Source organism: Aquarana catesbeiana, linkage group LG02, assembly GCF_042186555.1.
Source record: "Aquarana catesbeiana isolate 2022-GZ linkage group LG02, ASM4218655v1, whole genome shotgun sequence".
Classification (NCBI taxonomy): domain Eukaryota; kingdom Metazoa; phylum Chordata; class Amphibia; order Anura; family Ranidae; genus Aquarana; species Aquarana catesbeiana.
This window is the reverse complement of record NC_133325.1, coordinates 526,545,349-526,573,233: the sequence shown is the minus strand read 5'-3', so window position 1 is coordinate 526,573,233 and position 27,885 is coordinate 526,545,349. Positions and strand designations below refer to the sequence as shown.

The window sequence follows — 27,885 nt, the reverse complement described above, 5'->3', positions numbered from 1 at the left end:
CCTAAGTCCCTGACTCTCCACTTGCCTCTCACTTGGTCATTGGTACCAACATGTACCATAACTGCTGGGTCCTCCCCAGCCCCTCCCAATAATCTGTCCACCCAATCCGTGATGTGCCGAACCCAAGCACCGGTAAACAAAACACTTTACCGGACATGACATTTACAAGTGTCACTTTGCACAATTTTAAAGAATAACTTGGTTTTGTAATATAAACAAGAATTTAAGAATTGGCGAAGAGGGGAGAAGATTAACCCTTTTCGCTGCCAGGCCCTGGGCTCCATTTTTAAACTCAGGTGGCCAGGCAATTTTTCCATTGCTTTTTTATTCTCCCCTTACAGATTTCAGAGTTTGTTAAAGCCCCCCCAAACCATATATTTTCTGAAATCACATGGCCAGCAGAATTCAAATAAGGTGCTACTGATTTTAAGGGCACAATGATACTTGTGCAAATGTTTATCAAAACAATATTTTCGGTAAAAATACACTAAAATCATTATTATCAGATAAAAACACAGCACATTTTACAAAACTCCTACTAAATATAAAAGCTTAACCTGTATTGAGTTAATAAATAACAAATATTTGTAATTTTTAAATTACACTTTTTTTGAAAAATGGTGAAAACTAAATGTACGTTAAAATGTAAATAAACACATTTCTGGAAAAATCTGAAGGTTTTCATTGTTCCTTTACAGCTTTCAGAGTTTGTTAAAGACCCCCCCCCCCCCCCCAAAGCATATATTTTCTGAAAGCATAGGAACAGTAGAATAAAAAGAAGGATGCTACTGATTTTTAAGGTCCCACAATATTTGCGCGAATGTTTATCAAAACAATATATTTGCTACAAATTCTCTAATAATTTTTAGCAGATAGAAACACAGCAAATTTTACAAAATTCCTGCTAAATTCCCACTAAATATAAAAGCTTAACCTGTATTGAGGTAATAAATAACAAACATTTGTACATTTTAAATTGTGCCTTTTTGAGAAATAGTTAAAATCGGATGTACGCAAAAATGTCTAGAAGTTTTCCTTTTTCACGTACAGCTTTTTAGAGCTTGTAAAAGACCCCCCCCCCAAACCATGCATTTTATGAAAGCACATGACCAGTAGAATAAAAAGATGCTACTGATTTTTATGTCACCATAATATTTGTGCAACTGTTTATCAAAACAATATTTTTTGCTAAAAATACACTTAAATCATTAATAGTGGATTCATACATGGCAAAATGTACACAATTCCTGCTAAATTCCTAGTAAATATAAACGTTATAACTGTATTGAGGTAATAAATAGCAAATATTTGTATATTTTAAGTTGCACCTTTTTGTGAAATGGTGAAAACAGAAGGTATGCAAAACTGTAAATAAAAACAATTTACTCTAAAGATCTAGGGATTCCGATTTTTCACTTACAGCTTTCAGATGTGGCATACTAAAGTGTATGACCATGGAGGGCCATGTTTACCCACACGGGGATACACAGGTGTTCCGTGCATCCCCATTTATGTCAATTGGGATGCAATAGCTGCACAGGCATAGCTGCTGTCCCAATCTGACATCTATGTGGGTGTGGGTACACAACCTCAAATGCAGAGATTGTGAGCTCAGGGACATGCATGCAGACCTACATGGATGTTAAATTCAGAAAACGGCTCTGATCGTGCAGTTGCTACATCCCAAATGACATCAATGGGACTGCCTGCACAGAGATGCATGGAACACCTGTGCATCCCTGTAAAGGTACGCTGTGTATGCCCTTTGTGAACAAGGCCTTAGCCCCTTTCACACAAGCAGACCAATTAGGTCTGCCTGTCCGTTTCTCAGGCGGGCCCATTTGGACCACCCATGGTTCTCTATGGAGAGACTGATGTAAATGGACATGTGTCAGTTTACACCCGCCTGCATCTGATCAACGGACTGGATGCGGACCTGTCATGCGCCTGCTCAGCTGGAATCAGTAGTTGGATCCCCGCTGAGCAGGCGGATCTGCTTGACAGAGTCTGCTCCTTATGAAAGGGGCCTAACCATAAATGGCCGGTCCATTAGGGGTGGAGGGGCGCCGCCCCCCTGCAGGGAGCCGGAGTCATACGTTTGAATGAGGTTTTTTTTTTCAAGCCACATGATTAGAGCCTGAGACTCTAATTGGCTTGAAAATGGTTGGGCTCTGTGCCCCAAATCCACCCACTTGTGACTAAAGCAAATTAATATTCGCTATGGTCTTCCAGCTTCTTCTCCGGGCCAATCAGGACAGGAGGCGAATCGGGTTCGCTGGGAGAGAAAGCAAAGGAAGCTGTGGAGGGGCGAGTGCGGGGGGAAACCATCACCATGGAGGGGTGACTGGGGGGTCATCGTGGGGACCGTCACTGTGGAGGGGCTGAGTGTGGACGGACCTGGGGGGGGGATGGTTTGCCGCCCCCAAAAAAAGTTTAGCACCAGTCGCCACTGGGTCTTACTGGGGGGGGTCTTTGGTGAGATATCAGAGGTCTAAACAGATCCCCACATCTCTTTTTTTTGAGACCGAGAAAGGGACTAAAGATAAAGGGTCTCTTTCTCTGCAGTACTTTACATGAATGAATAAGGAGTCTGTATAGGGATTCTTCATTCATTCATTCATAAACTGACACATAGTAAACTATGATCAGCTGTCAGTGGACATAGTAGCATATATGCCTATGTCCACTATACTACAAGGATGGGGCTGGTAAACAGGGGCTGGTAGCCCCCCAAGCTCCAACTTCACCTGCACCCCCCCCATGCTCTCAGCCTGACAGCTCGTCGAAGCTCAGTGCTGGTCAGCAGCTGCAGGCGGCGGGAGCAGAAGGAGGGATGCCGGGGGTGCAAGTGCCCGTATGGGGGGGTGATTTGACTGGAGAGGGGGGCACATCTGGATCTCCTCTAAGCCCCATGCAGCACTTAAAGCCGGTGGGGGTGGCATAGGGGGGATGCCGGTTTATCGGTTTATGAGGGTAGCTGCAGGGGATCCGATGTGTGGGGGAGGTCAGATTGGGGGTGGGGGGGAGAAATTCGTGCCGAGGGGGAAGAAGGGGGATGAAGGGGATAGGAAAGGAGAGTGGTGGGAGCATTTTTAGGTGAAAGGTAGCGGCGGGGGACCTGGCCACATGGCAGTAAAAAAGGGGTTAAAGTGATTGTAAACTTTTTTTTTTTTTATAAAAAACATTTTATACTTACCTGCTTTGTGCAAGGATTTTGCACAGAGCAGCCCCAATCCTCTTCTTCTGGGGTGCCCCGGCGGTGCTCCTGGCTCCTCCTCTTCATCAGGTGCCCCCATAAAAAGCCGCTTTCCCTGGGAGCACCTGTGTGGGTACGCCCACGAGTCCCACTGTTGTGTTCATTGACACAAACAGCAGAACTCGGCCTCGCTCCTGTGTCACTGGATTTGATTGACAGCAGCGGGAACCAATGGCTCCTGCTGCTATCAATCTATCCTATGAGGACGGAGACAGCGGCTGGAGTCGCTGGGCTCATGCACATTACTGGAACGGACGGGCTCAGGTAAGAAAAAAAGAGGGGGCTTTGGGGGCAGCTGCAGAACAGAAGGTTTTTCACCTTAATGCATAGAATGCATTAAGGTGAAAAGCCTGGAGACTTTACAACCCCTTTAAAGATGCTGAGTAAAAAGGAGGCCAGGTACCCGGTTTTGTCGGCATGTAGGATCATTTATTACTTACCTAAAGTCCATAAAAATAAGGCTAATGCGCCGAGAAGACCAATTGGCAATGGAATTTACTCAATCAATGCGGGGTTAAGCCAGTATATTGATTTTTATATCCAACCTCTAGTTCAATGCATAGAGGCATATCTGAAATATACAGTGGGGACGGAAAGTATTCAGACCCCCTTACATTTTTCACTCTTTGTTATATTGCAGCCGTGAGTCGGGTCGCGGGTCCCGCGGACTCGATCGCCGCAGGGATACCAGCGATCGCCTCACGGGGAGGAAAAACAGGGAGATGCTAATGTAAACAAGCATCTCTCCATTCTCCCTAGTGACAGTGTCACGGATCTCTGCTTCCTGTCATCGGAGCAGAGATCAGTGACGTGCCACACACAGCCCAACCCCCTTACAGTTAGAAACATTCCTTGTTACTTTGTGCAAATTATTTTCATTTGTTATTTCAGAATGTATCTCCTACATATATGATTTTTCTCTCTGCAATACGCCTCCGAAGAAGGGACACCGTCCTGAAACATGTCAGGCTTCTAGAGAAAATATCCTATTATAAATGGAAGTATACAAAAATTATTACATGAAAGCAAATTCTATTGTATAAATACTCTTGTTGAGACTCATGTCCAATGTATCTTGTTTTTATTCTTTTTCAAATAAATAAAATATTTTTTATCTAATCTAATCGTATGGTTCGCCTATAAAGTCCCATTATACTGGGAGGTATATAAGCTCCCTGACTCAAGGGTCTTATTTTTTCCACTAACCCGGGATGTTGGCAACGTTTTGAAGGCAATATTTTTGACCTCCAATGGTTCAATTTACTATATACCAGAAACATTCCTTAGGACATACTTAACCCCTTCACTGCCAGTGTCATTTACACAGGAATCAGTCCATTTGTATAGCACTGATTGCTGTATAAATGACAATGGTCCCAAAAGTGTGTCAAAAATGTCCGATGTGTCCGCCATAATGTCGCAGTCGCAATAAAAATCGCCGATCGCCACCATTTAAAAAAAAAAAAAATTATTAATAAAAATGCCATAAAACTATCCCCAATTTTGTAAACGATATAACTTTTGCGCAAACCGATCAATAATCGCTTGTTGCAATTTTTTTTAACAAAAATATGTAGAAGAATACGTATCGGCCTAAACTGAGGAAAAAAAAAATTTTTTTATATATTTTTGGGGGATATTTATGAAAGCAAAAAGTAAAAATGCGTTTTTTTTTCTAAATTGTCGCTCTTTTTTGTTTATAGCTCAAAAAATAAAAAATGCAGGGGTGATCAAATACCACCAAAAGAAAGCTCTATTTGTGGGAAGAAAAGGACATCAATTTTGTTTGGGAGCCGCGTCGCACGACCGTGCAATTGTCAGTTAAAGCGACGCAGTGCCGAATCGCAAAAAGTGCTCTGGTCAGGAAGGGGGTAAATTCTTCCGGGGCTGAAGTGGTTAATGTACACACCTCACACACCACAGCACCCCATATTGACAGAAAAACACAGAATTGTTGACATTTTTGCAGATTTATTAAAAAACAAAAACTGAAATATCACATGGTCCTAAGTATTCAGACCCTTTGCTCAGTATTTAGTAGAAGCACCCTTTTGATCTAATACAGCCATGAGTCTTTTTGGGAAAGATGCAACAAGTTTTCACCCCTGTATTTGGGGATCCTCTGCCATTCCTCCTTGCAAATCCTCTCTAGTTCTGTCAGGTTGGATGGTAAACATTGGTGGACAGCCATTTTAGGTCTCTCCAGAGATGCTCAATTGGGTTTAAGTCAGGGCTCTGGCTGGGCCATTCAAGAACAGTCACGGAGTTGTTGTGAAGCTACTCCTTCGTTATTTTAGCTGTGTGCTTAGGGTCATTGTCTTGTTGGAAGGTAAACCTTTGGCCCAGTCTGAGGTCCTGAGCACTCTAGAGAAGGTTTTTGTCCAGGATATCCCTGTACTTGGCCGCATTCATCTTTCCCTCAATTGCAACCAGTCGTCCTGTCCCTGCAGCTGAAAAACACCCCCACAGCATGATGCTGCCACCACCATGCTTCACTGTTGGGACTGTATTGGACAGGTGATGAGCAGTGCCTGGTTTTCTTCACACATACCGCTTAGAATTAAGGCCAAAAAGTTCTACCTTGGTCTCAGCAGACCAAAGAATCTTATTTCTCACCATCTTGGAGTCCTTCAGGTGTTTTTTTTAGCAAACTCCATGCGGACTTTCATGTGTCTTGCACTCTGCCATAAAGCCCTGACTGGTGCAGGGCTGCAGTAATGGTTGACTTTCTACAACTTTCTCCCATCTTCCGACTGCATCTCTGGAGCTCAGCCACAGTGATCTTTGGGTTCTTCTTTACCTCTCTCACCAAGGCTCTTCTCCCCCGATAGCTCAGTTTGGCCAGACGGCCAGCTCTAGGAAGGGTTCTGGTCATCCCAAACGTCTTCCATTTAAGGATTATGGAGGCCACTGTGCTCTTAGGAACCTTAAGTGCAGCAGAAATTTTTTTGTAACCTTGGCCAGATCTGTGCCTTGCCACAATTCCGTCTCTGAGCTCTTCAGGCAGTTCCTTTGACCTCATGATTCTCATGTGCTCTGACATGCACTGTGAGCTGTAAGGTCTTATATAGACAGGTGTGTGGCTTTTCTATTCAAGTCCAATCAGTATAATCAAACACAGCTGGACTCAAATGAAGGTGTAGAACCATCTCAAGGATGATCAGAAGAAATGGACAGCATCTGAGTTAAATATATGAGTGTCACAGCAAAGGGTCTGAATACTTAGGACCATGTGATATTTCAGTTTTTCTTTTTTAATAAATCTGCAAAAATGTCAACAATTCTGTGTTTTTCTGTCAACATGGGGTGCTGTGTGTACATTAATGAGGAAAAAAATGAACTTAAATGATTTTAGCAAATGGCTGCAATATAACAAAGAGTGAAACATTTAAGGGGGTCTTAATACTTTCTGTCCCCACTGTACAAAGCCCTTTATCCAGATACTGAACAATTTGAAGTGCAGTGGACAGTGTTTAATGGCCACGGCAGATGTTAATTCACTTTATACTATCCTCAACCATGACACAGTAGAGGCTATGGAATGGGCTTTGAATAAGAGGGAGGCAAAATAAGTACTCTTTGGAGTGCTTAAAATTTCCCTTTATAATTACTTTTGTTATGACTCCAGTTTTTTTAACCCCTTGGGGCCGGCTGCATGCAAATATGCAGCCTCTCAGCAGGTGGGCCTTGGCACTGAGCGGCCACATATTTGCCTGCATTAGTGTAAATACAACTGCGCGCTCCTGACATAGTTACCAGCAGCTAACGGAAAGCTCCTGATCCCTACTTGCGATTGGGAGCTTTCCGATCATGTGACTGCCCCAACAGCCCATTATGGTGGTCGCATAATCATAAACCTTGCCCCACCTCCCAGCATCCTAAACCCCTTAAAAGGCCGGGAGGTGACGGACTTTGCACCCAAGGTAGCCAAAACGTTTATGTCAATAAGGCAGTAGGAAATATGTGTTGAAGTATAGAGCACCACAACATATATTTTATGAGAGGTTTATAGATGATATTGCGCTGATTTGGAAAGGGGACGGAGAAAGCCCAGAGTATTTTAAATCAAAGATGAATAATAAATGATAAGGATATAAAGTTATCTTGGAAACTGCACCGTACATCTATTTTTTTTGTAATTCCTTTATTACCAACGAAAGTTACAGTCCACAGTTAAAGTATGCAATCATAACAAATATCACAGTCAAAAAAAAAAAAAAAAAAACACATAGATAGGGTCACATCAGCAGAAAAATGGAACATCATGCCCAGTGTAGCACATTATGGATGGTCATGTAAAGCTATTACGGATGTATGGATAGTGGTTAGTGCATCGCACTGGGGAGCCCAACAAACAATTGTATGACAGACCCAAAACCTATATATTGAATGCTACAGATACAGTAGAGTGGGGTAACTTGAGTTAGAATCTTTTTAACATAACGGGAAACATAACAGGAAATAATGCTTCCCTAGGGCCTGTCTTGCCCAGTAATGAAATAATGTAAAAGGTGAAATGTAGACAGGAATATACATCATGATACAACAACAAAACCCATTACTGAGTCAGGAAGATGGAGTATGGAAGGCAGCCAGAAGGGGAAGAGATTATGGGATTGAGTATCCCCAAAAGGGGTAGGAAAGGGGAAAAAGAGGGTAGATAAAGAGGAAATGCAGAGAGCGTCTCTCGCCCAGTGAGTGAAGTGGAATCCAACAGGTCATTGCGGTTGTGCCATCTCTGGAAGATAGGCGTCAGTGTACACAAAATAAATCCAAGGACGCCAGGTCTCTCGGAAGGTCTGCTCCCGGCTGTGCAAGGTAGTGGTGATGTCCTACATTTCTCTCAATTCGTTCACTTTGGAGAACCACAAAGATTTTGATGGGGGGTTCTCCGACCTCCAACAGAGGGGGATGCATGCCTTGGCCACATTCAGCAGCTGGATTGTAAGGGAGGCCTTATACTTCTTGATCGGCCTCTCTGAGAGGTGAAGTAAACAGGCCGCAGGATTCCAGGTTAACATTTGTCAGGTGTTTGATAGTGCAGATCACCTCACGCCAGAAGTTTAGGGCAATTCCAAAAGATGTGGAGCATCGTTCCTTCAACATTCCCACACCGCCAGCATACACTGGGGACCTGAGGGAAGAAACGATGCAAGGTGGTATGACTCTGTACCATCTGGTCAATATCTTGTAACCTGTCTCCTGGATTCTTTTAGATATAGATGACTTTTGGGCAAAAAGTAGGATCTTCTCTTTCTGAGAGTCAGTGAACTGGGTGCCTAGATCTGACTCCCATTTGGACAGGAAGGGTGGCACATAGCCCTCCGTCAGCCGAGTCAGGGTGGCATATATTATTAAAAGGCCATGACGGACTGGCTCCCCCAATGACAAATGTGTTCCAATTCCGTGAGCTGGTGGGTTGCTCCCACAGTCCTTAGGTACCTACGCAGAAAGTTGTGCAGCTGAATGCCACTCCAGAAATCAAGTGGAGGGTCTGCAGCAGATACCCCGGCAGAGGGGGAAAGACGACCGTCAGAACCCACAAAGTTGAAGTTGTCCACTGGCGACTAAATGCTGAAAATGGGGGTTCTGAAGTCAGAGTGGGAATTCTGGGATGCCTAGTACTGGTACCATAGGGGAAGGTAGTGGTGACACTGAGGAATGTCTAAAGGCATCCCTAGCTACCAGGGGTGTACTGCCTAGTGTAGGGTGATCAATGATGGCTTTTGGTAGAGGAGACATGATCCATGGCCAACTCTTGGCTGTGTCATTAGAGTCCTCCAGTTCAATGGCCACCCAATGTTTTGCCTCTGCATGGCAGTGCCAATGCACCAGCTGGTAAGATGTGCTGCTCTGTAATAGGCTTTTACGTCTGGAAGGCCCACCCCTCCCCTATGCTTTGCGAGGTGAAGATGTTGCAGTTTGATGCAGGGTTTGCGATGGAACCAAACAAAACCTCTGAACATCGAATTCACTCGATTAAAAAACACTGGAGCGAATGGGAAGTGCTTGCATAAGGTACAACACCTTCGGAAATAAGGTCATCTTGAGGGCATTACAATGGCCGAACAGGGCCAGAGCCACTCCCAGTTCCGCAACCGTGATAGGCTCCTTCAATTCCTCTTGAATTGTGAGAGGAAGGGATGGCATGCCCGAAAGAGGCAAGATACTTAGAGGTGGTACCATCACTAAAGGAGGGGTCCATAGGAAGGGAACGGTCCAAATTACAGAGGCTTTCATAGAAGGATTTGAACTCCGCTGCCATGTCTGAAGAAGTATGAAGCTTCTACCCCGAGGAGCCCATGATATGGGAGCTATAGGTTTTTGTATGTGGACCTCGCAGCGCCCGTGCCAGCAACGCACCAAGTTTGTTAGAGAATTTGTACATTGCACAGTGTGCCCATACCAGTTTTTGCTTTGTTCTATGGAATAGGAGCGCAGGGAGCTCCTCACGAACCCTAAAGAGATCTTGATATGTGGTACGGGTGAGGTTAGCCTTATGGAAGCACTCCAGACTACGCAACTGGACAAAAAGTTCCTCCGTGTGTCGAGATCTCTCCCTCTTAAGACGGGCTCCTATTCTGATCAATGCACCTGGGACCACCGTCTTGTGACCCTCCCAGACGAGCAAAGGATTTGCGACCAACGCCACATTGATGGCAAAGTACTCTTGTAAGGTGGTCAGAAGGTCGGAACAAATCTCTTCCGATTGGATCAAGGACTCAGTCAATCTCCAGGATGGCGGGGTCCGAGTCACTGGACCCAATTGAAGAGTCAGATGAACCGGGGGCATGGTCTGAAAGAGAGATAACATCAATGTCAGTAGACACTACCCTGGACAGATCTTTATGCAGAATCAGAAGATAATCCAGCCGTGAGTAGGTTTGGTGGACCGGGGAAAAAAGGAATAGTCACGGTCTTGGGGATGTAACAATCTCCAAGGGTCAACTAGATGTAGAATATGCAAGATCTGCCTTCAGGCGTTTGAGGCGGAAATAGGGGAGATGGGAGGAGCCATGTGATACATCCAGTAAGGGGTCCATGGCAAGATTCTGCAGAAATTGCGGGTGGTCTACAGTGGGAAAGTAGACATTGGCAAAGGTGACCTGCTGATCAAACACCCTCCCTTTTAGGAGAAGAAAGAGGCTTAGCTCATCAGTTCGCTGCGCATAAGGTCCAGGGGACCAATTTGGCCAATAGAATGCTAACCCCCTTGGATTTGGAGATAGGAGAGACACTGTGGTATACTGTGGGGAAAGCTCCATTAGTCAGTCTAGGGATTCGATCACCGCGAAAATGTGTTTCTTGTAAAAAGGTGACTTGACTCTTAACCTTCCGCAGTCCAGCTAGAAGCTGGGAGTATTAAGGCCACACACATTTTGAGAGGTGACCTTGAGGAGACCCATGGTTCCACTTGGCTAGAAATTGGGCACAGCAGTGTGCGGAGAGTCACCTCAGCCGGGGCACCTCCCCTGGGCAAGAGGCAGAGAGTAGAACTAGAAGAAAGAGTACAAAAAGAAAGAGTAAAGGGAGTGGAGAGAGTAGGGGAAAAGAAAGCAGAGAGATGATCTGTCTATAGTATGTAAGAACGAGAGACCCCCACTCAGCACAGAAAGTGCCCAAGATGGAGTCCGCCCTAATTGGGGGTGGTGAGGGCGATGGAGGATGCCCAGGGCGGGCAGCTATTGGTCTGTAAAAAGGAAACAACACAATTGGAGATGCACAGGATGAGGACATTGAGAAACAGTGTAGTTAAACAAATGAGAGAGCCAGGAAAATGAGAACATACAGCAATAATAATTATAAAAGTCATCTAGCCGCAGTTGAACTTCAATAAGATGGCGGTGGAAGGCTTGCTGCTCCATCTCCAGGGTGGTGATGTGGCATCCGTAGCATTTGAGGACGACTTTCAGGAACAGTATCATTTCCGGTTTCACCTGCTGGTGGCACTATTACATTCAGCACCAAAACGTGCAATTCCAGTGGCCACCAGTGGGTGTCTCCCTGCTTGGACTTGAGACCTATCATCAAGCACACCTGTCATGGGTCTTCAGGACTATTTAAACCCTCCCTGAACTAAGCTCATTGCTTCAGAATGTCTCTGCTGGCCTTTGTCCCTGCCAGTACCTGCTCTTGTTCCAGCTTGTTCCTGTTTGTTCCTGGACCCCATTTGTGTATCCTGTTCTTGAGTTCCCTGCTCTTTGGTCTGCTTCCTTATTCCTGGTTTCTGTTCCCTTGTTGCTGCCTTATTTATTTCATGTTTGTTTCCTTGCTCGTGTATTATATTAGATAGATAGGTGGGTTTGGTGGTTTGCTGTGTTCTCACTATTTGCTTGTTTTTGGTTTGCTATCTTGATTACACGTGTGTCTTTAACATTAATAATAAGCATACTTTTTTCATTTACTTGTTTGTCCCTGATTCCTTGGTGCAGCCCAGCAATCTGATCACCTGCATTGGTAGTTGTGTATAACATCCCCTGACAGAATTCTGAAGCCATACAATCAGATCGGTTGCACCTGGGAATTGGGGCCTGAGACCCAGCTATTGTTGAAAGATGGATCTTGAAAGTATTTGGTATTTATCGCTCCTGGCAACTGATGACAGAGATTTTTGTTATCAGACATTGGCTAAATACACTAGGGAACAATTGTTAGAATGCATCCGCCTAGCTCATGTTTTTATTGATCAAGGCAGTTTTTTGTTTGAAGATGTGCAACCATTAATTAAGATCTATACAGAGTTGGTCCTGTCTGATGTCGCTTGGGGAGGTGATGACTATACATAGCTCAGGTAGAATCTTTAGTTTGGCTGTTGGAGGATGACTGCATTTTTCTTTGAACAATATTCAGCTTGTCCTCAACATTAAATCAGTGCAGTCTCTGGTCAGACAAGCTAAGTGCAAACCTGATTCGGTAAAATCATTATTACAGGCCTGGTCAAGTCTGTTGCACTCAGCCTCTGTCAGCTCCCAATATACCCTTCTACCAATGAGATACCAGTACCCCGTTTCCCCCTGTTGCACCTACCCTGCCTTTAACCCCCCCCCCCGCTTCTTCTCAGCTGCCTCCATCAGCTCCACTAAATCTCCCTTCAAAACCTCCTCTGTTTTGCCATCCTTTCACTCTTCACTTCTACCAGCTGCATTCACTACCTACAGCCTTGTAGCCACTTATAAATCCCCAGTGGCTAAAACCAAAAAGAAGCGGAAGTTTTTCCCAACCCATACCATCATGCCAGTATCCAATCCTGCCTTAATCAAGAACACGTCAATTCATAGTCGGATAATGAGAAACTTTTTTGGTACAGAAATGAAAAATTAATAACTAAAGAAGAGCATTCCCCCCGCCCCCTTTCCCCCCATGGGAAGTTGGGAGGAGGTTCTGATGTTGATCCGAGGGAACAGCCGAGAGGTCGATGGCCACCACACCACAACAACCGCCACATGTATAGGTCAAATATGTGCTATAACAGGTGGTGAACCTGTAACAATAAGAATGTTAGAATGTAAGGGTGTAATGCCACGTACACACGACCGGACTTTGCGGCAGAAAAGGTCCGACGGAATCATTTCATCGGATATTCCGATCGTGTGTGGGCTCCAGCGGACTTTTTTTTTCAAAAATTCTAAAGGACCTAGAAATAGAACATGTTTTAAATCTTTCCGATGGAATCAATTCCTATCGGGAAAACCGTTCGTCTGTATGTTATTCCGACGGACCAAAAACGACGCAAGGGCAGCTATTGGCTACTGGCTATTGAACTTCCTTTTCTAGTCCCGTCGTATGTCATTGCGTTCTAAACGAACAGACTTTGGTGTGATCGTGAGTAGGCAAGTCCGTTTCAGCGGAACTCCGTCGGAAAGACCGTCAGAGTTTATTCTGACAGAAAGTCCAGGTGTGTGTACGTGGCATACGAGTATATATGAATATACCATCATTCAACCTGTCTTGTTTCATAATTTATCACCACACTATTACTTAATCACACATTTTGTTTTGAGACACTATGCCCGGACCTCCTGCCTTTTCCATCTTGGAATTGGACCTAGTCCATGAGCGGAACCATAAGTCTCTAGTTAAGTGTGTGGTCCCTCTTTTCATGTTTACGTCCCTTTGAGGACACTATATGCTAATGGTCCTCTCTTTAATTATAGTTCTATTATTGCATCCCTCTCCTGATGAGTAGCTTTAGACTATGAAACGCATAGAGTCTACAACAAGGGTGCCTAGCTCGTCATGATTATGGATTTTAATTTAATATTTAATTATAATGTCATATACTGAGGTGTAAATGTCATATACTGAGGTGTAAATGTCATATACTGAGGTGTATATTGGATGTACTATGCTATTCTGGATTTGTCTTATTTTTATCATTTCTATGTGATTATACATATATGCTCTTCTTTAATTATTAATTTTTCATTTCTGTACCAACAAAGTTTCTCATTATCCGACTATGAATTGACGTGTTCTTGATTAAAATATATCAATACTAGAGTTAATGTTATTATCATTGTTTTTATCATTATTATTATGAATATTATTATTATTATTATTATTATTATTATTATGAGTATTAACATTGTCAGTGGTGATGTATTGCTGTTATTACCGTTATCAATCTTTGACTATCTTAATCAAACGATATACTTGTACTGGGCTGATGTGTGCGATGGTTTTGCATTAATTTACGGGGCCACTGCATCACATCACACCATTATCAAACCTCATTACAGAATGTATACTCTTTATCTTAATTATTAAATACACACACGCCTCATGTAAAGTCCCACCAATCCTCTTCTTTGTTTGTCCAATTGAGGAGGAATTGTACCAAGGAAGAAACCTATTGGAAATTAGTTAGGATGATAAGGTATATGAGGAAGAGTTTGTGCTTAGTAAAATGGAGAGAGTAAGTAATAGGAGGAAGGAATTACTGATTGAAGGGAAATAAAAAAATAATGGTGAAAATCAGGGGGTTGAAACTGCTATAATTTTGGATATTAGTGTTCATTGAAATGAAAATGAAAAAACATTGGGAGACACTGAAAAATATAGAAGGGTGATTGGCATGGCCTCTATTCTTCCAGAGCACTGTAAATTTGTTTACAGAAGAGCTCCTACACTAAGTGATTGGTGAAAGGAGCTCTGGATCCCCCTAAACAACCTGTCACGAGGGCCATGTACCTGATGTGAGACCGAAGTAGTGGGGAAGCCTCCCTTGCACCTCGGGTCCTTGGAGCCTCTGGAGATGGAAACAGAGACTTGGTGGACAACGAGTGGCAGGGGTGGCAGGGGTGCGGAGCACCGTGCAAGCCTTAGTCTGAGATCTGAGCTGGGGTCGGTTCCAATCTGGCAGCTGAGTACAAAAGGGGCAAAGAAGTAGAATGGTATAAATCCGAGGTCAATAGCAAGCAGCAATCAAGAGTAGTTAAATAGGTTTCCAGGTCACAACAGGTTCAAATAGATTACACACTAGCACAGGAACAAGGGGGGACTGAAGATAATCCAGCAATTTGGCAGAGTCTGGGCTGGGCTTATATAGGGAAGTTTGAGGTCACTTTCCCACCTTTTTCCATCAGGTTGATGTCACTTCCTGTGCGCCTCCTGGGTATTTTCCTGCCTTTTTCCATCAGGTTGAGGTCACTTTCTGTGCGCGTCCTGGGCATTTTCCTGCCCTTTTCTGTCAAGTCTTCTGCGCAGGTGCGGCACACTGAGGCGTCTTTGGCGCATGCTTAGTCGGCACGGATTTCCTCTTGCGGCAACACGCCATTAGTGCATGCGTAATAAGCCCTGGACTCATACAGAGCCCCCCAGAAGGGGCGGCCTCCGGACGCCCGTCTGGGATAAAGCTCACTGAAAGTTCTACTGGAGAAGATCTGGAGCATGGATATGCGACTCGGGTTCCCAGGAATTCTCATCAGAGCCAAAACCCCTCAACTGTCCGTGGCCCTTCTACGGCAGTCCAGGATGGCCTCTACCTCGTACTGCTTAATCCCTTTAATCATAAAGGGAGGCGGAGGACGGGCCCCACGTTCCCCAAAGGGGTTCGGGGCCACGGGCTTCAGGAGGGAGGCATGGAAGACAGGGTGGATCCAGTAAGTTGAGGGCAGTTTGAGTTTGTAGACAACAGGGTTGAATCGGGACAGGACAGGGAAGGGCCCAATAAACTTAGGACCCAATTTCTTGGAAGGACAGGCCAACTTTAAATGCCCGCCGCCTTCGATCATAGATGGTCTTGTAATCCAGCTGTGCCTTGGCCATGGTATCCTTTAGGAGCTCTATTTTGTTGTGTAGAAACTCCACTCTGTTTCAGACAGCCAGAACCAAAGCGGGTAGGACAGGGGAAAAAGAAGGGTGGTACCCCAGGTTGGCGTAGAATGGTGATTGCTTAGTAGTAGAATGTATTGCGTTGTTGTATGCGAATTCTGCGCAAGGAAGTAGGGACGCCCAATTGTCTTGGACAAAGATGGATAAAACAACAAAGGTACTGTTTAAGAGTTTGGTTCAGGCGTTCCGTTTGTCCATTGGTCTGAGGGTGGTAGGCCGAAGAGTAGTGGTTCTTAATGTCTATAGCAATGTCTATAGCATAGCCAGAATTTAGAGGTGAACTGGACCCCACGATGCAATACAATATTGCTGGGGACCCCATGGAGGCGTATGATCTCCTTGATAAAAGCCTGAGCTGTTTCTGGGGCAGGAGTGCCAATCATAGGAATAAAATGAGCCATTTTTGTAAGGCGGTCCACAACAACAAATATGGATGTAAACCCATCAAAGGTGGTAGCTCCACTATGTAATCCATGCTGATCTGTTCCCAGGGTCTGGAGGGAACAGGCAGGGGGCGTAGGAGACCCCATGATTTATTCTTTTCCGTTTTGCTGTGATTGCATACCAGGCAGGAATTGACATAAGCGTGGCAGTCTACCTTGAGGGTAGGCCACCAAAAGGTTCGCAAAAGCAGATCAGTGGTTTTGGTCACCCCGAAATGCCCTGCTAACTTGTTGTCATGGCAGAGTTTGAGCACAGGAACTCTCAGTTGAAGGGCCACAAACACAGCATGGTCATGGAAGAAGAGTCCGTCCTTTTCTTGCAGATGTTCTCCTGAGGGCAGTTGGTCTAGCGAGGAGGCCAGTTTAATCCTGGACAAGAAGTCATCCATAAGTAGGAAGAAATTATAGGCAGGGAGTATTGTGTCCGTCGTTGGCGAGTTATCTGATGTGGGATACATGCGGGATAGAGCGTCAGGTTTACAATTTTTGGATCCCGGATGGTACGTGATATGCATTTGAAATTGGGTGAAGAAGAGAGCCCATCTGGCTTGTCTAGGTCTGAGACGTTTAGCTGTACGGCGGTATTCCAAATTCCTATGATCAGTGTAGACAAGTATAGGGTGTGAGGCTCCTTCCAATAGATATTGCCATTCTTCCAGGGCCAGTTTAATAGAAAGGAGTTCCTGATCCCCTACATCATAGTTCCTTTCGGGTGGGGAAAACTTGGAAAAAAAGGCAACAGGATGCAAGATGGCTGTGGTTTCATGGTGCTGAGAAAGGACTGCCCCAACCGCAATCTCAGAAGCATCGACCTCCAAAATGTAAGGCAGGGCTGGGTCGTGACGACGAAGGATTGGGGCAGAGGTGAATTGCTTCTTGAGTTTGTCGAAAGCCATTTGTGCTGAGGGGGACCACAGAAAACGGCTGTTTTGCTTGGCGAGTTGTGTGATAGGTGACGAGAAGCCTTTGATGAACCTTCTATAAAAATTGGCGACCTCTGGACGCTCTTACAGACCGAGGGTACTGGCCATTCAAGAACTGCATTTACCTTCTGGGGGTCCATGGAGATGCCAGAAGTCGAAATAATGAGGCCAAGGAATTGTATGGTATCTTTCTTAAACTCACATTTTTCAAGCTTGGAGTAGAGTTTATGGGCTTGGAGGCGAAAAAGGACTTTTCGCATGTGGATGTGATGTGCCTCGAGGGAAGGTGAAAAAACAAGGATGTCATCTAAGTACACTATCCTAAAAAGGTCAAGAAAATCCCAAAAGATGTCATTCACCAAGTGTTGGAAAGTTGCTGGGGCGTTACACGGCCCAAATGGCATGACCAAATACTCAAAATGGCCAAACCTAGTACGAAAGGCCATTTTCCATTCATCGCCCTCTCTTATCCATATTAAATTGTAGCCCCCCCCCCCCGCCCCGTAGATCCAATTTTGAGAAGACCTTAGTGCGGAACCTCTGAATGAGCTCAGGGACTAGAGGCAATGGGTATTGATTCTTGATTGCGATACTGTTTAATTCTTTGTAGTCGAAACATGGTCTTAAAGAATGGTCCTGGTTTTCCACAAAAAAGAGTCCAGCGCCAGCAGGAGAGGTAGAGGGGCGGATGAACCCTTTCTTAAGATTATCATGAATGTATTTTCGGAGGACTTCTAAATCAGGCACAGAGAGTGGGAAGTGAGTCTGCGATCAAGCTGGATAGCCAACTGAATTGTAGGTTCCAATGTATCAGGGAGCCCCACTCTTGCTAATTCGTCCTTGAGGGGCTCGGACAGGCTCAAGTGAAACTGATGGCGCAAGGCAGCATCGTTCCATGCAGTGTCTGCAGCCCACTTGTGGAATTCCGTTACGTAGTCCTCAACAGGGTGTTGTAGTGAGGTCAATTCTGTTCCAGCCATGGTGGTGGTTCGTTGTGGGTCATCATAGAGGATTGCCATGGCATCGAAGAAAGAAGACAATGAGTGCAGTATAGGACTCTCCCTTTCCAATAGCTGATGAGCCCATGCTTGAGGTTCTTCTGTAAGTAAGGCTACTACGAACCCAACCTGTGTATCCTCTGAAGAGAAGGTCCAAGGCTGTAAGGAAAAGTATAGCCGACAGGCGTTCCTGAAAGCCCGGAACTTGTGCCAAACCCCTGAAAAGCGTTCCAGCATAGGAACCCGTGATTCAGGAGCTAGAGTAGGGATGGGCTGTTCCATAGCCATAACAGGTGGTTTTGCAGGGCTCAGAACTGAGGGATTGTCCATTGCAGTCAGCCGACCTTCCACTTGAAAGTACCCCTCTTGTATGGACGTCAGGGCCTGAGATACAGAGGCCACTTGTTGGCACAGGGCATCGAAGGCGGAAGCACTCCCCTCAGTCTCAGACATGGCTGGATTATTCTGTCACGAGGGCCACGTACCTGATGTGAGACCGAAGTAGTGGGGAGACCTCCCTTGCATCTCAGGTCCTTGAAGCCTCTGGAGATGGAGACAGAGACTTGGTGGACACAGTGGCAGGTGTGCCAGGGGTGCGGAGCACCGTGCAAGCTTTAGTCCGAGATCCAAGCCGAGGTCAAGTCCATTTGGGCAAGCATAAAAGGGTTAATCAGAAGAAGAATGGTCGAGATCCAAGCTGGGGTCAGTTCCAATCTGGCAGCTGAGTACAAAAGGGGCAAAGAAGTAGAATGGTTAAGGTACAAATCCGAGGTCAATGGCAAGCAGCAATAAAGAGTAGTCAAATAGGTTTCCAGGTCACAACAGGTTCAGACAGATCACACACTAGCACAGGAACAAGGGGGGACTGAAGATAATCCAGCAATTTGGCAGTGTCTGGGCTGGGCTTATATAGGGAAGTTTGAGGTCACTTCCTGTGCACTTCCTGGACATTTTCCTGCCTTTTTCTATCAGGTTGATGTCACTTCCTGTGCGCCTCCTCAGTATTTTCCAGCCTTTTTCCATCAGGTTGAGGTCACTTCCTGTGCGCGTCCTGGGCATTTTCCTACCCTTTTCCATCAAGTCTTCTGCGCAGGTGCGGGTTGGCGCACTGAGGCATCTTTGGCGCATGCTCAGTTGGCATGGGTTTCCTCTTGCGGCAACGCGCCATCGGTGCATATACGTAGTAAGCCCTAGACTCTTACACAACCTCTTTTTTTTGCTATCAAGCAGGCTTTTAGGGATGTGGTAGATGCTATGCTTGCAAGGAATTTATGGTATCGGCTACAGGAAAGAAGTATATTTTGAAGGATCTACGGAAGACATGGTCTATATCAGTGGTTCTCAACCTCAGTCCTCAAGTATCCAGGCCATGTTTTGGGAATTTGTCTTATATTAATTAGCTATTAATTAGCTGTCCAAAATACCAAGCCATTGACTCTGATTTAAAGCACCTGTGCAAGATAAAGGAAAACCTGCAAACATGGCCTGTTGGGGGTACTTGATGACTGAGGTTGAGAACCACTGGTCTATATGAGTGTCCACCTGGCCTAGAATATGTTTACAATATGTTTATCACTGTCTACAAAGAGAACATGCTTATAATATTAACTGGTTGCCGCCCGCCCACCGTCAAATGACGGCAGGGCGGTGCGGCTCTCTTTCTGGGACGATGTCATATGATGCTGTCCCAGAACGGCCGCGCTCGTGCGCCCGCTGGGACGCACAGCGCAGCGACCGCTGCCGCGCCATGTCCTAGCAACACGGCGCAACCACGATCTCTGTAAAGAGCCGCATCCGTGGCTTTTTAACCATGTGATCGGCTGTGTCCAATCACAGCCGGTCACATGTAAACAAGGATGTGCCGGTAATCGGCGCTGCTCGTCTCACACTGATAGAGTGTGTGGCGAGGAAAGCTGATCAGTGCGAGGAGAGCCGATCAGTGGCATCTCCACGCAGGGGGACGTGTAGGAATGTAACCAGGGCATTGATCATCAGTGCCCTAAATACAGTATAGTAAAACAGTGTCACCATACAGTGCCCACCAGTGCCAGCAATCAGTGCCCACCAGTGGCAGCAATCAGTGCCCTTAAGTGCCACCAATCAGTGCCCATTAGCGATGCCAGTCAGTGCTGGCAATCAGTGCTGCCCACCACTGCTCTCGATCAATGCCCATCAGTGTCGCCCATCAATACCACCTATTCATGTTGCCTATTCGTGCCGCCTGTCAGTGCCCATCAGTGCCGCCTATTAGTGCCCATCAGTGCCACCTAACAGTGCCTATCGGTGCCGCCTATCAGTGCTCATCATTGCCATCTATCAGTGCCACCTATCAGTGCCCATAAGTGAGGCATATTATTGCATCCTCATCAGTGCCACCTCACCAGTGCCCATAAGTGCCGCCTCATCAATGCCCACCAGTTCAGCCTATCAGTGCCCTTCAGTGCCGCCTCATCAGCGCACATCAGTGAAGGCGACAAATTACTTAGTTACAAAATTTACTGACAGAAAAAAAGTAAAAAACATTTTTTGTAAAAAATAAAAAACCCAGCAGTGATTAAAAACCACCAAAAGAACGCTCTATTTGTGTGAAGAAAATTATAAAAAATTTGTTTGGGTACAGTGTAGCACGACCACGCAATTGTCATTCAAAGTGCGACAGCTGAAAGCTGAAAAATGGCCTGAATAGGAAGGGGGTGTAAGTGCCTGGTAGGCAAGTGGTTAAAAGGGGTTTACTAAACATAGCGTATCCAAGTGTTTTAAGCTTTTCAATGGCAAAGATCTGAGTGGTATGCAGTTTTGAGGTTCAGAAAAGTAAATAAGTGGAGAAGTGGTAATTTTAGGGTGATGACCCCAGGAGGCCTAAACATTGAATTTTCTCTTAACTGCTTTATTAGTGACTTTTTGACCCTCCCCCCCTATAAATATACAAAGAAGAAACCGGCACCAGCAGGTGACGAGGATTTGCAGATGGGGCCTGCACAGAGTCCTGACCTCAACCTGATAGAACACCTCTGGGATGAATTAGAGTGGAGACTGAATTGGGTAGGAGAATTCAATAAGGGTGTGGAGCCTCCAGTCAAATAGTACCAAGCTGATGTAAAGGCTAAACAGTTTATTGAAAATAAATTGCCAAGTCAATTGTCACTTTGTCAAGTCACGGATGTGAAGAATTTCAAGCCATTACAGATGAGGGCGGGAGTGGGCAGGGCAATACCTGAACACAAATGTTAATGAAAGATGTTTAATAATGCCCGCCTACCAAAACATCACTCCGCGCCCTGGACTAAATCGCAAACGGTATTCGTCACTTCCGGACTTCGCCCTCTGACGAAGTCCGGAAGTGACGAAACGCGTCAGCACGTGATCTACCAGAAGTGACCTACCAGAAGTGACGTGTGCATTCCACGGACCAGGGAGGAACCAGGAAGCATATCGCTGTAGCTGCACACAGCGAACACTCCTGATGGCTTTCCGGGAATCGTGAGACTTAATAGGCACAGTGCACTTTACAATTTGCTCTATATTTTTTATTCTCTGGTACGCATATTCATATGGGGGGTTGTTTGGATGTTTTTAGTTGAATAAACGTTTTAAGCAATATTACACTGTGGATATTCTATTCCTCCCATATGTTTTACTGGAGCTACCAAGAGTGTTACTGACATCTGGTCGTCGTTTAGAAATGGTAGAGAACTACTACTATTATCCAAGGCTCTTGTTTGCTGTATTTCTGGTGAGTCTATTCCCATTGGGGAGTCTCCCCTCACGTGGTGAAGTGTTTGGTGGAAGAACCCCCCCCCCCTTATAGAACACAGCTGAAGCTATTATAGATCTCTACCTCTGCTACAGAATTTCTCATATAAAGAACAGTATATGAAAGCGTGTCCTTGAGTTTTGGATAGGAAGCGCTGCTGCAATATTTAACCACTTCCCGACCGCCGCATGACTATGTATGTCCTAAGTTTGAACGGGGATATCGTTGTTATGGCAGCAGCTAGCTGCCATAACCCCGGTATCCCCGTTTTCGTGCGGCGGCCGGCTTTCAGATAAAAGTGGTCCCTGCAGCGGATTCGCCCCCCCTCTCCCGCCGCGATCTGGTGCCCTCCGTCGCTTACCGGAGCCGTCGGTAGCGGCGGAGGCGATCGCGTCCTGTGCCGTGGTGTGTCTGGAGACGAGTGAGGCCAAGATGGCGCTCACTCGTCTCCATGACACTGCTGGGCGGAAGCGACGTCAAAACGTCACTTCCGTCCACGCCTCTTAAAGGCATATTTTTTCAAATGTCATTTTTCTAAATGACTTTTTTTTTTTTTTTTTTTTATTGCATTTTAGTGTAAATATGAGATCTGAGGTCTTTTTGACCCCAGATCTCATATTTAAGAGGTCCTGCCATGCTTTTTTCTATTACAAGGGATGTTTACATTCCTTGTAATAGGAATAAAAGTGACACAATTTTTTTTTTTTTTAAACAGTGTAAAAATAAATAAAATATTGTAAAATAAATAATAATAAAAAAAATTTTTAAAACCCCCCTGTCCCGACGAGCTCGCGCGCAGAAGCGAACGCATACGCGAGTAGCGCCCGCATATGAAAACGGTGGTCAAACCACACATGTGAGGTATCGCCGCGACCGGTAGAGCGAGAGCAATAATTCTAGCCCTAGACCTCCTCTGTAGCGCAAAATATGCAACCTGTAGAATTTTTTAAACGTCGCCTATGGAGATTTTTGAGGGTAAAAGTTTGACGCCATTCCACGAGCGGGCGCAATTTTCAAGCATGACATGTTGGGTATCAATTTACTTGGCGTAACATTATATTTCACAATATAAAAAAAAATTGGGATAACTTTACTGTTGTTTTATTTTTTTATTCAAAAAAGTGAATTTTTTCCAAAAAAAGTGCGCTTATAAGACCGCTGCGCAAATACGGTGCAAAAAAAAGTATTGCAATGACCACCATTGTATTCTCTAGGGTGTTAGAAGAAAAACCATATATAATGTTTGGGGGTTCTAAGTAATTTTCTAGCAGAAAAACCTGTTTTAAAACATGTAAACACCTAAAATCCAAAACGAGGCTGGTCCTTAAGTGGTTAAAGGAATTATTCATTTAAGACTTTTTTAATATCTGAACACAGACAGAGATTAACCTATCGCTAACCTTCAATCCGAAGGACTAATGAACTTACATGATTCAACATTAAATATGTATAAAAATCATTTATAAAACTCATTTTAAAATTAATAATAGTACATAATACCAATTAGAGAACATGCAAACAAAATACAGAAAAATAGGATGAGTTCAGAAATAAAAATAAAGTAAGAATATTAAAAAAATGTATATATATATATATATATATATATATATATATATATATATATATATATAATAAAGATAAATATATTAATAATCGACGATAAACAACTATTTGTCATTACAATCATGTTATCCTAATCCAAGTTTGGTATATGGAAGATTTCCTCTTTCAAAAATGTGCTGGTCCAAAGGATCAATATGGTATCCAATTACATGGACTAATCATGACAATTAGAAATACAATTAGTAATGAAAATAAAATACATACAAGCAACCCATGCAATAAAGCACACAAATATGTACATATACATGTACATATATATCCTAAAGATGGTACTACCATAGCCCTCATGATACAGCCAAAGGTCTATGTTACATAGTCGTGTGTAATTCAAGGTTTTCGTTGAGGCCATTAGGGGATAGAGATCCAAACTTATCTGTCAATGTGCCCTTGGGAATGGCCATAACTTCAAGGCAACAAATATCCTGCCTGTGGGCCTGTAAAAAGTGACGAGAGACACGATGCTGGTCACAGCCTTTTCTGCTAAATCTACGATGATCCCATACACGTTTACGCATGGTGCGTATTTAAATTCTTCAGTTGCCGTCACATCCATGACTTGACAAAGCTTCTCCTGCATTCCAGGCTGGTTTGACTGGCAGTTCCCTCTTGTCCAGCTCTACTGCCCTGACATTGCAGTGACGTCACACGGGAGCACCAGGGGACTCCGGCTCGGCTCCTGAGCGTCTACAGCTTTACACCAGTGGCGTGTTGTATTGTTACGGTGGACTCTTTCCATCCTTCTGCTCACCAGACCCAGCGGACTTTAGCCCATCTTTGGGCTAAAGTCCGGCAGTGGACAGTGAGTTCCCCCATAGGGTCAGCACTTGGAACAATGGGGTTGATTTACTAAAGGCAAAAAGACTGTGCATTTTGCAAAGTGCATTTGCCCTCTGCAACTGCAGTCGCTCCAGAGCTTAGTAAATGAGGTAAGGCTTCATATATCAAGGAGTACCCACATGCAAGGAAAATTTAAAAAAAAGAGCATTTTTGCTTGCACATGATTGGATGGTGGAAGTCAGCAGAGCTTCTGCTCATTTACTAAGCTCTGGAGCAACTGCACTTTTGAAAGTGCACAGTCGTTTTGCCTTTAGTAAATGAACCCCATTGTGTTGTTTTAGAGAGGAGACTGCCAGCCAGGCCTTCTCGTCCATATCAGTGCCTGCCCTCCCAAATGCGCTTCTGGAAGAATGGTTAAACATTCCAATAGACACACTCGTAAACCTTGTGGGCAGCCTTCCCAGAAGAGTTATTGCTGTTATAGCTGCAAAGGGTGGGCCAACTCAATATTGAACCCTACGGACTAAGACAGGGATGTTCATGTTTGGTAATATAGTGTATGTTCAGATGAGATATTCAGGTGATATTCAGTAAGCAGATCCAAACTGCACCCACTTAAATACAGGACCCACTTATAAAAAGAACCCCAAAAAGAAGCCCAGCCACGTGCTCCCCAGCCATGGTTTTCAGAGGAACTGCGACATCGTCGCAGACAATTCCTGCATGGTCAGGTAGGCTAAATGTGGTGTGCATGATATGAAACTAGAATCAGATGCAGAGAACGGTATTAAAATTAGGTCCTGCTCCTCTGCAAGGGAAGCATGGTCACTCAGAGGTTGATTGCTGTGAAGGCCTTTGACAACCTGAAAGTGTGATTGTGATTTTGCCGAGGCTCCCTTATGCCTGGCTTCTGCCATTGCTACATGTGACAGAAATCTCCTGTCTGGTACTTACCGAGTATTCTGCAAACTAAAGGTAAGAAGGAGAATGCTGTAAATTGGTTACAGACTCAGTAACAAAGTCCTTGTGGCAAAAGGGTGGGGAGAAGCGCCTAAGAACCTTACAAGGAGCTCTAGGTGGAAGTGGCAGGTAAGTGTGTGACCTGCAGTATGATGTACAACCTGGTCATCCACCTGAGACTGAGCTCTAAATTTTAGCGCAGTTCAAAAAGTGTAAACATTTATACATTCCAAACACAATACCATTTTTTTCAGTAACGGTCAGAGATACACGGTGACCCTAGTCTTACCTGACCACAATGCTGGTCTTTGTCTGGGGTCCAGGCTTCACCCTTCACAGTGGGCATAACCCCGGCGGGGTCTTCAGGGTCTGGGTTCTATAGGGATGTAACAAGGCCCTGTACATTTATAGTACCCTGCCACTAACTACATGCTTTGCACAGATTGTTGGGTTGAGTGCTCATGCAGGATCTAGTGCCCGAAACATCATCACAGGCCATCCCCACAGTGTAGGGTCCAGGTACGTCTCCCAAGGTTATATTGAGGTTGCACCAATCCAGAATCCAAGTAAGCTAAAAGTGATTTTTCCATAAGGGAGAATAGGTCCAACCCCTTATGACACTAGCAAAAAACTGAGGAATCATGGAGTGGGATAGGATTATAGGGGAAGCGCCCAGGGGGCAAATCCTCTAAAGCTTTTCCAGTGTCCAATCACCTAGGGTCTATGAATACTCAGCTTTCAGCTTTAAAGGGCTTGTTTACACGTGCAGCCATTATTACCATCCCTCTAAAAAATGATCTGCAGTGTATCACTTTTCAGAAGCATTTGACAGGTGGCTCAGAAGTTATAGCACACCTCCTGGATGCCTATTTTAATCCTTAAAAGCCTGCAGCACTGGGTTACGTTTGGCAGAGGTACTGCATGCCAAAAGTGACCAGTTGTACAAATGTTGCTGCACAGCACCACAGCAGTGTGTGCTAAACATGGCTGGTGGTCACATTAAAATGAGGCTGAGTAGTCGGGAGAGTGGTAAAAACCACAGCTCAATCACATATTTTTACCACCCCCAACCGCCCATGTAAATGATGCCTAATTGACATTCCATTCTTACCTGTATGTTGAGATTTAGCTGTTCCCACAAAGCATCATGCAAAGCAGAAACCTCTGCCTCTAGGATCTCATATTCCATAGTACTGTTGTTTAATGCCTGAAAAACAAATTGGAAAACAATTATAATCTTGTATTAGAAATGAGTCATAGATGTATACATATCATGCATAGTTCTTATTTTCCGCTGCTAAGCACATTTTTAAAACTGTTAAAATGGAGGAATTTTTTTTTTTCTGAATTCTTACTGTAGTGGCCTGTGATAGTTCCACGCGAATGCTGATCAGCTGGTTTTGTAGAGACTCCTTTCGAAGCAATAACTTGTCTGGAAATGCTGTTTGACTGCCAAACATCTCCATCTCCTGGTGAGTTCCCATTAGTGCACTCTCCAGACTCTCCTAACAAGTAATATTGATAGAAGTAAGTCAGCAGTGTAATAAAACTAGCCATTTTTATTTCCATTCAAATCTCCCTCACAGTGGAAGTCTATCTTTTTAGGCTTATAGCAGCACATTTGTTTATGTTACTACAGAATTTTAATCACCTGCATGCACACTTTGAGGTATTATACTGCCTTGAAAAAGTTTTCATACCCTTTGAAATATTCCACATTTTGTCATGTTACAAACAAAAACGTTAATGTATTCTATTGTTTTTTTTTTTTTGTGATAGACCAACACAAAGTGGCACATAATTGTGAAGTGGAAGGAAAATGATAAATGGTTTTCAATTATTTTTACAAATAAATATCTAAAAAGTGTGGAGTGCATTTGTATTCAGCCCCCAATACTTTGTAGAACCACCTTTCACTGCAGTTACAGCTGCAAGTCTTTTTGGGTATGTCTCTACCAGCTTTGCACATCTAGAAAGTGAAATTTTTGCCCATTCTTCTTTGCAAAATAGCTCAAGCTTTGTCAGATTGGATGGAGAGCATTTGTGAACAGCAATTTTCAAGTCTTGCCACTGATTCTCAATTGGATTTAGGTCTGAACTTTGACTGGGCCATTCTAACAAATGAATATGCTTTGATCTAAACCATTCTATTGTAGCTTTGGCTGTATGTTTAGGGTTGTTTTCCTGCTGGAAGGTGAACCTCCCCCCCAGTCTTAAGTCTTTTGTAGACTCTCATGCCGCGTACACACGACCGGACTTTCCGTCAGAAAAGGTCCAACGGAATCATTCCGTTGAACATTCCGATCGTGTGTGGGCTTCATCAGACTTTTTCTTTCTAAAATTCTGACGGACCTAGAAATAGAACATGTTTCCAATCTTTCCGACGGACTCAATTCGTATCAGGAAAACCGTTTGTCTGTATGCTAGTCCGACAGACCAAAAATGACGCAAGGGCAGCTATTGGCTACTGGCTATTGAACTTTCTTTTTCTAGTCCTGTCGTATGTCATCGCGTTCTAAACGAACAGACTTTGGTGTGATCGTGTGGAGGCAAGTCCGTTTCAGCGGAACTTCGTCGGAAAACCGTCAGAGTCTACTCTGACGGAAAGTCCGCTCGTGTGTACACGGCATAACAGGTTTTCTTCTAAAATTGCCCTGTATTTGGCTCCATCCATTTTCCCATCAACTTTAACCAGCTTCCCTGTCCCTGCTGAAGAAAAGCATCCACATAACATGATGCTGTCACCACCATGTTTCACGGTGGAATGGTGTGTTCGGGATGATGTGCAGTGTTGGTTTTCCACCACACATAGCATTTT

General features: G+C 44.5%; 1 protein-coding gene across 5 annotated transcripts in view; it reads right to left on the bottom strand.

Moving 5' to 3' along the window:
• Positions 1–27,885, bottom strand: part of PLEKHA6 (pleckstrin homology domain containing A6) — a 1,624,617-nt gene that overhangs the window by 706,307 nt on the left and 890,425 nt on the right. For all 5 annotated transcript variants that reach the window (XM_073615840.1, XM_073615839.1, XM_073615838.1 and 2 more), the window contains 2 exons: positions 26,423–26,572; positions 26,179–26,274 (listed from right to left, as the gene is read on the bottom strand). In XM_073615840.1, the coding sequence (XP_073471941.1) occupies positions 26,179–26,274; positions 26,423–26,572 (246 nt within the window). The remainder of the gene's footprint in view (positions 1–26,178; positions 26,275–26,422; positions 26,573–27,885) is intronic.